This window comes from Cokeromyces recurvatus (assembly GCF_025118155.1).
Source record: "Cokeromyces recurvatus strain NRRL 2243 chromosome Unknown BX663scaffold_1, whole genome shotgun sequence".
NCBI lineage: Eukaryota > Fungi > Mucoromycota > Mucoromycetes > Mucorales > Mucoraceae > Cokeromyces > Cokeromyces recurvatus.
This window is the reverse complement of record NW_026251387.1, coordinates 623,264-635,506: the sequence shown is the minus strand read 5'-3', so window position 1 is coordinate 635,506 and position 12,243 is coordinate 623,264. Positions and strand designations below refer to the sequence as shown.

Sequence of the window (12,243 nt, the reverse complement as noted above, 5' to 3'; positions counted from 1 at the left end):
ACAGAGTCTCCTTTATTTTTTTATTTTTTACTCGTAACATATCTTGATTTGATTTTAATGACAGATAAACAGTATCACTAGTTAATAAAAAAAAAAGGGGGGGAAGGAAAAGTATACAAAATTTGTTAGAGATGGAAAGAAAAGAAGGGGAATTGAACAGCAAATGGAAATTTTGTGTAGTAAAAATTAGGAGATTAACGTAGAAATGTATATATATAAAAAGAAAAAGAAGAACAAAGGATAATAGAAAGCATTTGGAAGTATCTTACTTTCTTTAAGAGAAAATAGTTATACAAATACGAATAACTTTGATCTTAGTCTTTCTCCCTTTTCTCTCTCTCTTGCTGTCTCTCTCTCTCTCTCTCTCTCTCTCCTCATTCTTTCTCCTTCCTTTTTAACTATGTTATTTATGACATCAATTAACAAGTACCTCTCATTACACATAAAACAAATAAAAGTTCATTTACTAGTATAGTCTATATTGATATCAGAGAACTATGCAGTATGTATTTTCGATCAATTATCATGTAAGCGCATATAAAATTTTGTTTAATGCATACTGGTGTACACAAATAAAGGGTATTCTTTATTCATAAATGCGTCAAATGATTCAAATATGTAAGTCAAGTCTTAATAGCCTGTATTGGAATTGTTATATTGCATTATCCTCCTACAAAAGAAAAAAATTTATACCTTTATTTTTCCTTTTGACTCACAGATAAATAGCTCAATAAAGTAGAACCTCCTATTATCAAACATTCCCAATATTCGACAAGATAATGACAATAATAAATAAAAGCTCATAACTCTGATATACATTTGTATAGCATATTATGTAGTAAAGTAGTAGTAGTAGTAGTAGTAGTAGTAGTTAAATAGTATATTCTTGGAAAAAAAAATTTCTTTATAATGCATCAAAGGATACATATTACTTTGAAGATCAAAATCATATATGACTATGATGATATATAGTGTATAATTTATCAGGGAATGATTTATACAATTACTTGTTACAAAATAACTGCATAAGTATGCATTTTGTGTATACACAAAAGATTTTCATAGGAATAGTACAACAATACACCCTTTTTTTGCATAAATCCTATTGGAGGTTAACTGAAAAAGGAAATATGATAGACGTTGCTTTTGTTGTTACTGTGAATATTTTCAAATTTGTTTATTATCCCTCCTTTATTTTCTTTCTCTCTCTCTCTCTTTTTAAGTATAATTACAATATAGTATGACAATTGAAGATCAAAATGAACAACATGAACCAATGTTACAACATGAGAGTCTAATTGAGCAAATTGAACACATGGAGCCACTTGCTATTGGAGGTAATTATAAATAGTCATGTAATATTACTATCAAAGTTATCAACTTTTATTTTTTTTAATAAATATAATAGATCAAAGATTAGAAAGAAAGATTGGATGGATTCAAGGAGCTATGGTGAATGTTAGTTATATAATTGGTGCTGGCATATTTGTTGGACCTGCACTTACTCTACAATTAGTTGGGTCAGGTGGGATGAATTTAATTATCTGGCTTATAGGTGCCTTTGTTGCTTTCTCAGGAACATACACTTTTATGGAATTAGGAACGATGGTAAAAAAAAAAAAAAGTTTATATGATGTATCTTTTGTATAATTCTTTATTATTATTATAGCTTCCTCGTAGGCATGTTATTTAATTAATTTGTCTTCATATACAAACATATTAATATATACATATACATACATGTGTGAATGTATATGTATATGTATGACTGCCTTTATTTAGTGGTGGAGAAGTAGGCTATTTGGAATATTGCTATAGAGAACCTAAATATCTTTTGGCTTATTTATTTACTTATTGGAGTCTTATGAATAGATCTAGTGGAGTTGCTTCACAAGGTAGCAAAAGCCATCTTCTTAAAGAGCACACAACTTTTGTTTTTTTATATCTACTTTTATATTAGGCATTGTATTTGGTGGTTATATGAATTATGCAATTTTTGGAGCAACATATAAATCACATTGGACAGAAAGAGGATGGGCATGTAAGTTTTAGTGCTATTTCTTTTTTATTTTATTTATTGTAATAAATTGACCGTTTTACAAGTGTTAAGTGCAACTATCTTAGCAGTTGTAAATATTGCATCAACAAAAGCAACAATGAAAATGATGGGATTTTTGACAGTAGTGAAATTAACTATACTCTTATTAATTGCCAGCATTGGTTTGTGTGTTTTAATAAACATTTTACCATCAGAAGTCGATGCAAGCTTAAATTTATCCTTTTATGGAACAACACATAATATTGGACCTTACGCATCTGCATTGTATTATGTATATATGAATATAAAAGAACTCATATGAGAAAGACTAATATATATATGTATGTATGTATATATTTTACATATATTTGAATCTAGGTTATGAATAGTTATAGTGGATGGCATAACTTAAATTATATTTTAGATGAAGTAAAGGTATACTAACTTGAATATATAAAAGAATATGATTTATCAATTCTAATTTAAAATACAAATAGAATCCTATAAAAAACTTACCAAAAGCTTCTGCTGCAGCTATATTAAGTACTGCATCACTTTATATTTTATCGAATATAGCTTATTTGATCGTACTTCCCTTGGATGAAATGAAGAATTCTGAATTTATTGTAGCTGCTGCATTGTAAGTAAGAAAATAGATGTAATATTATATGTTTATTTATCTTGATTTGTATCTAGTTTTACGCGCGCTTTAGGACAAAACTTTGCCTCTACGATATTACCTATCTTTATCGGTCTAAGTGCCTTTGGCTGTGGAGCTGCTATCAATTTTTCAGCTGGCAGGTATTCATATGAATAGGAATATCACAATCATTCTATATTTTATTTGTAATATTGTTTATACACAGAGTCATTATGGAAGTCGCTAGACAAGGTCTTCTGCCTTATGGTCACATCTTTGGAAAAGTGAGTCCCAAAATTGGCAGTCCTGTAAATGCATATCTTTTGCAGTATATATTATCTATCTTATTCATAGTAGGTCCACCTCCAGGCGCTGTTTATCAGTTTATTGTTGCTTTTGCTGCGTATCCGGTTTATGTAAGAAGTTATCTCTAATTATATAAATCTATCTATATCTATCTATCTATATAATCTTTCTATTTAACACAATTACATTGTATATATTTTCTTATTATATATACTAGGTGTTTTATTTCTTAATGGCATTGGCTGTTCTAATTTTAAGAAGACGTGAACCTTTTAATAGAAGACCTATTGTTTCTCCATTAGGTGAGGATATATATAGATATATATAGTTAATTGTCTCTTTCTTCCTTATTCCCTTCTTTTTTTTAACTTTTTTTTTTTTTTTTTTTTTTTTTTTTTTTTTTTTTTTTTTTTTTTTTTTTTTTAGTCTGTGTATATGTTTTTTTGGCTTTTACGGCTTACGCACTGGTATTTGTTTTTATACCAGTGAAAAATCAATATTATCCTTACTGGGGTATGTAACCAAATACAAAGATGAATTAGTTTAAATCTTTGCTTATTCACATTATTTATATGCATATAATAGTTCCATACATATCAGCTATATTAGCAATGATTGCATGCACTGTATTTTGGGTAGTTTAGATAATAATATAATAGTGTACAATAGGAATAGATTAACTGATTTATATTACTAGTATTATCAAATTGTGATTAAAAAGTCACCAAGCAAATCATATAACGAATCTATCAGAAATCAAGGTCATGCAGCCATTGAGCAAGAAATATTTAGAGAATATACTTCAATACCAAACACTGATGAGTTTCTAGAATTGCCGACTGATAGGGTTTGATTCTATTAAGATAAAAAAAAAAGAACAGTACATGACTTGAAATATTATAAATTTAAAAGTGAACTTATATAGGATATTATAGGGACAGACAACTGTATTGAAATTACCAAAGTAAATAAATAAAAAAAAAAAAGTAGAAAACTAAATTTCTTTCTTTAAAAAAAAAAAAAAGAGACATATACATATATGAAAAGAATAATAGACAGTTTCCTATATAGTTTTTGAGAGTTACAATTAATAGTCTTGACATCAACTCCCTAATGTCTATGTTACTCGTTACACTCTTTTCTTTTCTTTTTTTTTTTTTTTTCATCAAAGAACCTCTAGCATTCAACTTTAAACAAGTTTTTCCATTAAAAAGTCGAAGATTACTCAAGAAGTCCTTCATTCGTGTATCTGTAGATATATTGTCTGAACTATTTCTTGATAATATAAATTATGTATTTCATGCTATATTCTTTTATCTATTTGTTGAATTCTGGTTAAATGACTGCCTTTGTAATAGTGCAAGTATGTTTAACACCTTTTCTTTTTTTCTTTTTTTTTTCCCTCCTCAATAAACTAGGACAACACAAGATATTCTGATACTGTGTTTAATTGTAGTATTAAAACGATTTATAATAGCTGTTAATACATCCTTTTATAACTGTGCATATGAAAATAAAAAATACTTTGTTCACCAACATTTATTTGTTATATATGCCCTATTTCAATTTGTAAGAAATAAAAGCATAAACATAACGATAGCTTTAAATTCATGTGATTCTACTTTTGTCTACTACTCATGATTTATAAATTAATTCATTATACATTTACATTTTCTCTCTCTCTCTCTTTTTGTTTTTTTTTCCTTTATATCTAGAAATACATTGTACTAGTAAAAAAAAAAAAAAAAGAAAAAAAGGGAGACAACACTAGAATGGAAAGTATTCGTAAATTAATTAAAGAAAAAATACCACACTCAATTATGATGCGTATCGTTCAATCATCTTTGTCTCTTCCTCCAACCATTTCTCGTTTTCTTATCGCTGACTTTACTGCGCCTACTCGGTCTCAAAGACAATGGATCAAAATGATTCAGCAACCTCATTGGAAGGGTGCTTGGATAGGTCCAGCCCTTAGTCTTTGTGAAAATGATAATCAACTATCAAAGAGAATTCACGATGCCGACCTGATTATTTTCAATGTACACGGTAGATAGAATATGTATAAATGTATAATTTATTAGAGTTTTCTTATATAATTATATATATATAAATATATATATATATTAGGAGGTGCATTCAGAATAGGTCATTGTACAATGTATATGGATGTCTTTACAAATTGGATACATCTTTTAAAGGAAATACACGACATTGATGCATTGATTTTATCTATTGAATACAGTGTGTAGATTTAATTACAAAAATTTTCTTTTTTTTTTCTTTCCTTTCCTTTCTTTATTAAATGAAATATATTATGTATAGGTTTGGCACCTGAACACATGTATCCAACCCCAGTCCTTGAATGTGTTGCAGCATATGAATATTTAACATATACTCTAAAGGTAATTTGACATGACATTACATTCTTTTTTTTTTTTCTAACAATCATTCAAGGTCCCAGGATCAAAGATAATACTTTCAGGTGATTCTGCGGGCGGAGCACTTTGTTTAGAGACATTGATTCGGGTGTATGCACCCGAGATATTAAGAGACTTGAGTAGTCCTCGTACAAATCATGCTATCCAACTCCCAGCTGGTCTCTTTCTCGTATCACCGTTAGTGTCCGCTAATATATCCACATGGTTATGGCAATACAAGGAAGACCTCGTGACGCCTCTCTTAGCGACCCGTGTCCTAAAGGAATACCTGAATTTACCGGATGCTCAAGATAAAGAAGATGAATTACATCTCCTAAAGTTATCACAGATTGATTCTGACTTTCATCGATTTCTGCCGTCTCATGTATTAGTCTATGTCGGTCAACGAGAGGTCATGCGTGATGACATCTTAAAGATGGTGAATGCCATCCAACAAGACCATGGTCATCCAAAGGATCGTATCAAAGTTCAAGTGCGACAAGAGAATTACGAACATGATTGGTATTTTATTCGTGAAGTCGTCAGACCAGAACATAAGAGCATCCTTGTTCATTCTGATCTTCAGTTTGTGGCCTATGCTGCTGCTGCTACTGTTGCTGCTCGTTATCATCAAGGAAAGGCTGATAGGAACAAGTCAAGTGTCATGGTGAGTCATTCATCATCATCAGAAAAAGAGACACTACATGCGGTTAATAAATCTAAAGAAGAGGATGAAAAGATAAAAGACATAAATCATCATATCAATAGTACTACAGACATCATAGACAACGAAACTCTTATTGCTCCTGCTGTTATCGCATAATTTATTTATTTATTTATACATATTATGATCATTATAATTACATTTAAAATAAATTTTGGATATTATAATACAAGAAAAGGATTTTCTGCTTATGAATTATGCCGCTGACTTTTGACCCGTAAAGGGGCAAACACGATTATTTGAAGAAGTGGATCTATTTGCAAAAGGACATTTGCTTGCTGCCTTCATATTATCTGTTGTAGTGGTAGGACTGATTTCAGCCTTTTGACCAGTAACAGGGCAAACATTGTTTGAGATATCGTCGTTTTCAATAGCTTGTTGACCAGTGACGGGACATACTGCACCACTCACAGATTTTTGTCCAGTTACTGGACAAACACCAGGCAACATCATCTTTGTCTCTTCCTTTTCTTCTTGAGGTGCCTCGTAAACAACAGCTTCTTCATTAGGCAATTCCAAATCTTTAGTAAAATAAAAATCATTTACTAAACTATTAACTTGTTCTGAATCAGATACCCAGGTATTCTTGCATCGTAACCATTCCTTGTAATCTTCAGTTTGACGCCATTTTGCATTCAACTCTTGTTCTAATGCCAACATTTCCAAAGGACTCTTGTTGTTATATTCTTTCACTGCTTTAAAGATGACCCTTAATAGAACAGAGGGTAAAGTATCCCAGTGTGCCAAAATAGTCTTACTCCAATGATTATCAACAGCTTCTAAACGACTCTTCAAGTCATCAAAAGATTTAGCAGCCTAAAAAAAAAAAAAAGGATTATTAGACTTTATGCTTTTTTTTTTTAAAAAAAGAAGAAAAAAAAAAAAAGATTGAAAATTACCCCAAAGACTTTTTCAATTAAATCCTCCCATACTTGGAAACGACTAGGACCAGCATAAGTATGATTTATAATTAAAGCAGATTGAATAGCAGCATGAATGTCAGAAGCGGAGCATACAGACATATTCTTGGCAGCTTTAAAGGCGTCATTTAATTTAAACTCTGGAATAAAGATGTCAGCAAGTCCTAAATGAAGTAATTCAGACCCTCTCAATTTGCCGTACTCTGGAGAGGAGAGGGCTAAATAAAGTTCAATACCATTGGGCAAAACCTTGTTGTGGGTTGTTGCATTACGTGTGCGGTTTCGCACCATAGCCAATAAAAGTAAAGGAGGAATAGGTGCATGAGAGGGTCGAAGACTGAAATTTAATAATCCATATTCAGTTATCACACGTGAAAAGCCAGCAGACAAAGTGAGATAGACGGCATTAAGAGGGATTTCTCCATTTGAAAATGTCACAACGGGTTTTTTATGATGCTGCTGAGGACTTGTTTGTCCTTGTTGAACAATAAACCGTACAATATCGTAATAAGCGTTAGCTAATTTTTCGAGGGACACTTGACGAAGATCCGATCCTGAAACCATACGCGATATTTGATCATAAGCTAAACCAGAACTAATTACCTTTGCCCTTCCGTTTTCAACGAATTGAGTTGAATTAGTGTCATTAGAGACTGTAGCAGTGATCAATAAAGATGTAACCTGATCATCATCTTGACCATCTTTCATCACTTCCTTTAAATCATTCAATCGACTCAATGAAAGTATATTTTGACTCTTTGGAGAAGATAGAGTAATTGATTCAGCGCCAAATACATGTGCTTTTTGTGCATGAATAAAAGAGGAGCCATTCGTTTCAACTAAATTTTTAACTAAATGACATGTGTGTATATAAAAGTAAGATTAAATATAAAGTACAACACTATCTTGGATGTATATAATTATACCTTTAGATTTATTTTGCCATAAACTAGCAAATGGGCAAGAAGGTTTATTTGCTTGATTCTTTTTTGATTTCCATGAAAAGTAAGCCTTCAAATCAACATGTTCAACTCGTCTAAATATTCACCAAAAAAATAAGTAATCTCTCTTTTTTTTTTTTTTTTTTTTTTTTTTTTTTTTTTTAAATGAACTATAAGACTTACGAAGCATAATAGAATGCTTTTGCCTTTGAAAACTCTTCATCTAATCTTTCTTTATCCCATAACTCAGTCTTTAATTGTTGCTCTAACCAGCCATGAATAATTTTAGGTAAACCTTTCACATAGTCTGCATCCTTCTCATAATCATAATCTTCTAAGCGTTGAAATAGTTCTTCTTGTTCTTTTTCTTTTTCATCTTTTTCCTCTTGCTTTCTTCCATTTAATTTTTCTTCCATCTCATAGTCCAAATATTTTTGAAAGTCAAATTTTTGTCGGAATCTATACAAGATTGTATACAAATATGTATATTAGAGTGAAAACAACAACAACAACAGCAGTTTAGAAAAGTCACTCTTTAATTTACCTTGAAAAATAAAAATGTTTTGCTCTTACAAGCTCAAGATTATCAAATAATTTAACTTGATCTTCATTAATATCCATGTGCGGCATATTTTCTATAATATTTTGAAGTCCTTGTTGAAATACAATATCTGTTTCCCAAGGATAACGTTTAAAGGCTTCATATACTTCTTGTTGATCAATTACCTCTGACATGATGAAATGTAAATGTATGTATGTATGTATATAGAAAAGTTACTTTATTTGATAGTATAACGAAAAAAAAAAAAAAAAAGGCATAATTTTGCCCTTTTTCCTTTTATACTTTTCTCATCAGGCCTGTTTCTACATGAAACTTTTTTAAATACCGAAGTGCATTATATTTAGTAAGCATAAAAACCGCCAATCACAATGATTTAATAATATAAAATCTTAAACAATATCAGTAATCAATTTACTACAAACATCCAAGAAAGCATAAACACTTTGTATATGTTCCCTATTATTATTGTCATCAATTTTCCACCTTGCTAAATACTGAGAAGGGTCATCATCATTATCCTCTTCTTCTGAATGATCTAAAACTTCCATCTTTTTATCTATACTTCCTTCAATTAATTTGAATAGATGCTCTTCTTCTTCTTCTTGTTCTTCTTTTCGAGCAAACCTCTGTGAACCTACATTTTTAAAATCTACCAAGTAACTATGACTTTCGAGTTTATATAGTTGAAGATCAAATTTCACTTCCAATCCTAAATTTTTATATCTGTAACGACAACGTAAATGATAAGGGTCTAATGTTCTCCACTCCTACCAACGCAATTAGTAAGCAAATAAAAAAATAAAAAAAAAAATAATTCTATTTTTATATATACCATTCCAACATTTCGTAAAGATTTATAAATCTCAAGCATTACTTCCCAGGCAGGACATTTACTACGAATACCAAAATGCCACCTTGATCTTGATGATTTATGTGATTTTTTTACTTGAGGTGTTGTTGCATTCAAGGGTGTTTGTCTTGACTGAGAGAGACGATTAGTAGTAGATGAATGATTAGCGATTATATGAATAGAAGAAGGTGCCATTGCTCCAGGAGGAGGGGTTCCATTCACGGGTACGATAGGTAATGCATTACCAGCATTATTTCTTACACCAATTGAAGCTAACATATATATGATAAGGGTAAATAAAATAATAGGGTCCCAACTAAACAAATACAAGTGATTACTACTATACCTTGATGATGAGTGTCAGATTTTGGTAAACTTGAGCTCAAGACAGAAATAGAAGATTCAATATCATCTTCTTTTGATTTTTGATATCTATCTTCTAAAGTAGTATTCCAAGGAGGAGGTGAAGTAGCAAAGAAACTTTGAATATGATTATTCTCCGCTATAAAAAAAAATATATGTGTATATGTATAAGAGTTAGACAGACAAAATAGTATTAATAATATTATTATTACAATCTTGAAGTAATCGTTTATGATCAACTACTAATTGATAAGCAACTTTAAATTGATTATTATCTGATTCACTTAGAGCTTTTTGAATAACTTGTGTAGAATATCCCATTTTCTATGATATTTTTTTTCTTCATTATTTTGTACATGTATATTTTTAATTGGGAGTTTACCTTGGATAATTCAAGTACAATATCATCATCAATTTTTAAATTTCCATTCTCTTCTGTATCTGGTAAGGGTCGAAGATAAGCTGGAAGGTTTTTATTAAACCATTCATTTTGACTAAATAAAATAAAGTAAAATAAAATAAATATAAGGCCTATAAACACTATTCTTTTACTAACTTACCGAATTCCCTGTATTGTAATACGTTTCAGTGGATCAACTACAAGCATCGATGTCAATAATGCCTTTGTATCGGAACTTAAATAAGAAGGCATTGTAAAAATACCACCTAAGAAATAATAAAAAATAAACTGATTATGCCATCTTCAAGTCCTTTCTCCTCTTTCTTTTACCGTTAATCTTTTTAAATAAAGTGGGTATATATTCATCATCAAAAGGTAATCTTCCACATAACATAACATATAAAATAACACCACAACTCCATACATCTACTTCCGGACCTGCATATAATCTAACACACATGAATAGATGAATATAAAGGAATTTATCAATGAATTTTAACACTTACTTTCCCGAGATAACTTCTGGCTGTTTTAAAAAGAGAATTGTATGAATACATACAACAAATACTATCTTTATTTATTTACTTACAGCAGCGTAATTCGGACTTCCACAGCTTGTTTTTAAAAAGTCACCATCTGTCATAATATTTGATAAACCAAAATCAGCAATTTTAACATTATTATTTGCATCTAATAATAAACTTTTTGAAAAAAAAAAATAAATAATAAATAATAAATAAATTCATGTGTTAAATAAACAAAAAAAAAAAAAAAAAAAAAAAAAAAAAAAAAGATAAATATCCATTACTTTTCAGGTTTTAAATCTCTAAAAGAAGATATGGTTAATACTATTTTATTTATTTGCTTGCTTGCTTGCTTTACCTATGGACAATTTTATGTCGATGACAATATTCTACAGCACAAATGATTTGTTGAAAGAATCGACGGGCATCGTCTTCAGACATCTAACATTAAAATAAAATAAAATAAAAAAATGATTGATCTTTTCTTTCTTTCTTTCTTTCGACTTTACTCTTCCTTTCTCGACAATATAATTAAATAATTCTCTTCCAGCATATTCAATGACCATAATAATATCAGTGGGAGTAGTTATTACTTCATATCTATGCTTGATTTTATTAGAACTGATTTTCTCTTTATTTATTTTAATTATTCTTCTTTCTTTACAGTTTAATAATATGAGGATGTCGAAGTAATTTTAGGTATTGAATTTCACGTTTAACTCGACCCCCCATATCCATACTAGCTATCTTTTTTCTATTGATAATCTTTAATGCCACTTTTTGACCTGTAATAGCATGAACTGCCACTATATGAATAATATAAGTAAAACATATACATGTATGTGTATTTCCTTTTTTTCTTCTTCTTCTTTTTCTTCTTCTACTTTTTTTTTTCATACATTTGACTTTTCCAAATGACCCAGTGCCAATGGTGCTTATTATATTATATTGCCCTATTTTCATTCTATGAATGGTGTTATTAGTGTCATTCATTTTATTTATATTTATTGAATTTAGTTAAAGAAAATAAGAATAATAATAATAACAAATTTAAATAAAAAATAAATAATGAAAAACTTCAAGCATTTTTTTTTTTTTTGACTTTGCATGTGAGAGCGGCTACTACTCACTACCACCACTACCTATTTGCATACTCTTAACTACACTATTCAAATTAAATGAATAAACAGTCACATCAATGCTTAACGTCACCCAATAATTTGCATATTGCAAGATCGTGCTTTTATTTTCTTAAAAAAGTAAAAATACAAATATGTATTTTACAAAAGGAAATGTAATAGATGACCTGTCACGGGGGAGATATCTATTTATCACCAAATCATTATAATTATATCTAAAAAAAAAAAAGACAAGAAAAGGATAATGATTCACGAGTCTATTGTTTTTTTTTTGATAGTTACAAAGGTATAAGGAAGGACAACATGTATAATAAATATATAAAAAAAAGACCTATTGAACAATCATGACGAATATTACATAATCATGAGATCAACTCAATAGTGGATGAAATTATCGTTTGACTATGTGCCTGAATTTT

At 29.7% G+C, this 12,243-nt stretch overlaps 5 protein-coding genes across 5 annotated transcripts; 3 read left to right on the top strand and 2 right to left on the bottom strand.

Annotated features, from left to right (window-relative positions):
* Nucleotides 1–1,240: 1,240 nt before the first annotated feature.
* On the top strand, nt 1,241–3,952 carry BX663DRAFT_547369 (amino acid/polyamine transporter I; the record flags this gene model as incomplete). Its single annotated transcript, XM_051531005.1, has 15 exons — nt 1,241–1,337; nt 1,409–1,608; nt 1,670–1,676; nt 1,791–1,895; nt 1,961–2,041; nt 2,104–2,330; nt 2,417–2,473; nt 2,536–2,678; nt 2,735–2,839; nt 2,905–3,094; nt 3,202–3,286; nt 3,411–3,497; nt 3,570–3,619; nt 3,682–3,831; nt 3,920–3,952. 15 exons carry the CDS (start codon nt 1,241–1,243, stop codon nt 3,950–3,952), a joined length of 1,617 nt encoding a protein of 538 aa, XP_051387663.1.
* A 57-nt stretch (nt 3,953–4,009) lies between these two features.
* On the top strand, nt 4,010–4,705 carry BX663DRAFT_491688 (uncharacterized protein). The gene is made up of 4 exons (XM_051525108.1): nt 4,010–4,101; nt 4,159–4,424; nt 4,522–4,541; nt 4,607–4,705. Exons 1-2 carry the CDS (start codon nt 4,098–4,100, stop codon nt 4,395–4,397), a joined length of 243 nt encoding a protein of 80 aa, XP_051387662.1. The 5' UTR covers nt 4,010–4,097; the 3' UTR covers nt 4,398–4,424; nt 4,522–4,541; nt 4,607–4,705.
* A 51-nt stretch (nt 4,706–4,756) lies between these two features.
* BX663DRAFT_414503 (Alpha/Beta hydrolase protein) lies at nt 4,757–5,948 on the top strand (the record flags this gene model as incomplete). Its single annotated transcript, XM_051522325.1, has 4 exons — nt 4,757–5,030; nt 5,112–5,225; nt 5,307–5,386; nt 5,439–5,948. Coding segments are annotated over 4 exons (978 nt in total), but the record flags the coding sequence as incomplete, so codon positions are not given.
* A 372-nt stretch (nt 5,949–6,320) lies between these two features.
* BX663DRAFT_547367 (uncharacterized protein) lies at nt 6,321–8,721 on the bottom strand (the record flags this gene model as incomplete). The annotated part of the gene is made up of 5 exons (XM_051531004.1): nt 6,321–6,941; nt 7,025–7,896; nt 7,972–8,081; nt 8,170–8,445; nt 8,531–8,721. 5 exons carry the CDS (start codon nt 8,719–8,721, stop codon nt 6,321–6,323), a joined length of 2,070 nt encoding a protein of 689 aa, XP_051387660.1.
* A 112-nt stretch (nt 8,722–8,833) lies between these two features.
* Nucleotides 8,834–11,778, bottom strand: BX663DRAFT_491666 (kinase-like domain-containing protein). The gene is made up of 14 exons (XM_051525107.1): nt 11,585–11,778; nt 11,350–11,491; nt 11,195–11,285; nt 11,044–11,126; nt 10,970–10,987; nt 10,751–10,862; nt 10,668–10,687; nt 10,492–10,610; nt 10,322–10,427; nt 10,144–10,255; nt 9,974–10,085; nt 9,745–9,900; nt 9,381–9,670; nt 8,834–9,315 (listed from the first exon to the last, which is right to left on the bottom strand). Exons 1-14 carry the CDS (start codon nt 11,676–11,678, stop codon nt 8,938–8,940), a joined length of 1,833 nt encoding a protein of 610 aa, XP_051387659.1. The 5' UTR covers nt 11,679–11,778; the 3' UTR covers nt 8,834–8,937.
* Between the last annotated feature and the right edge of the window lie 465 nt (nt 11,779–12,243).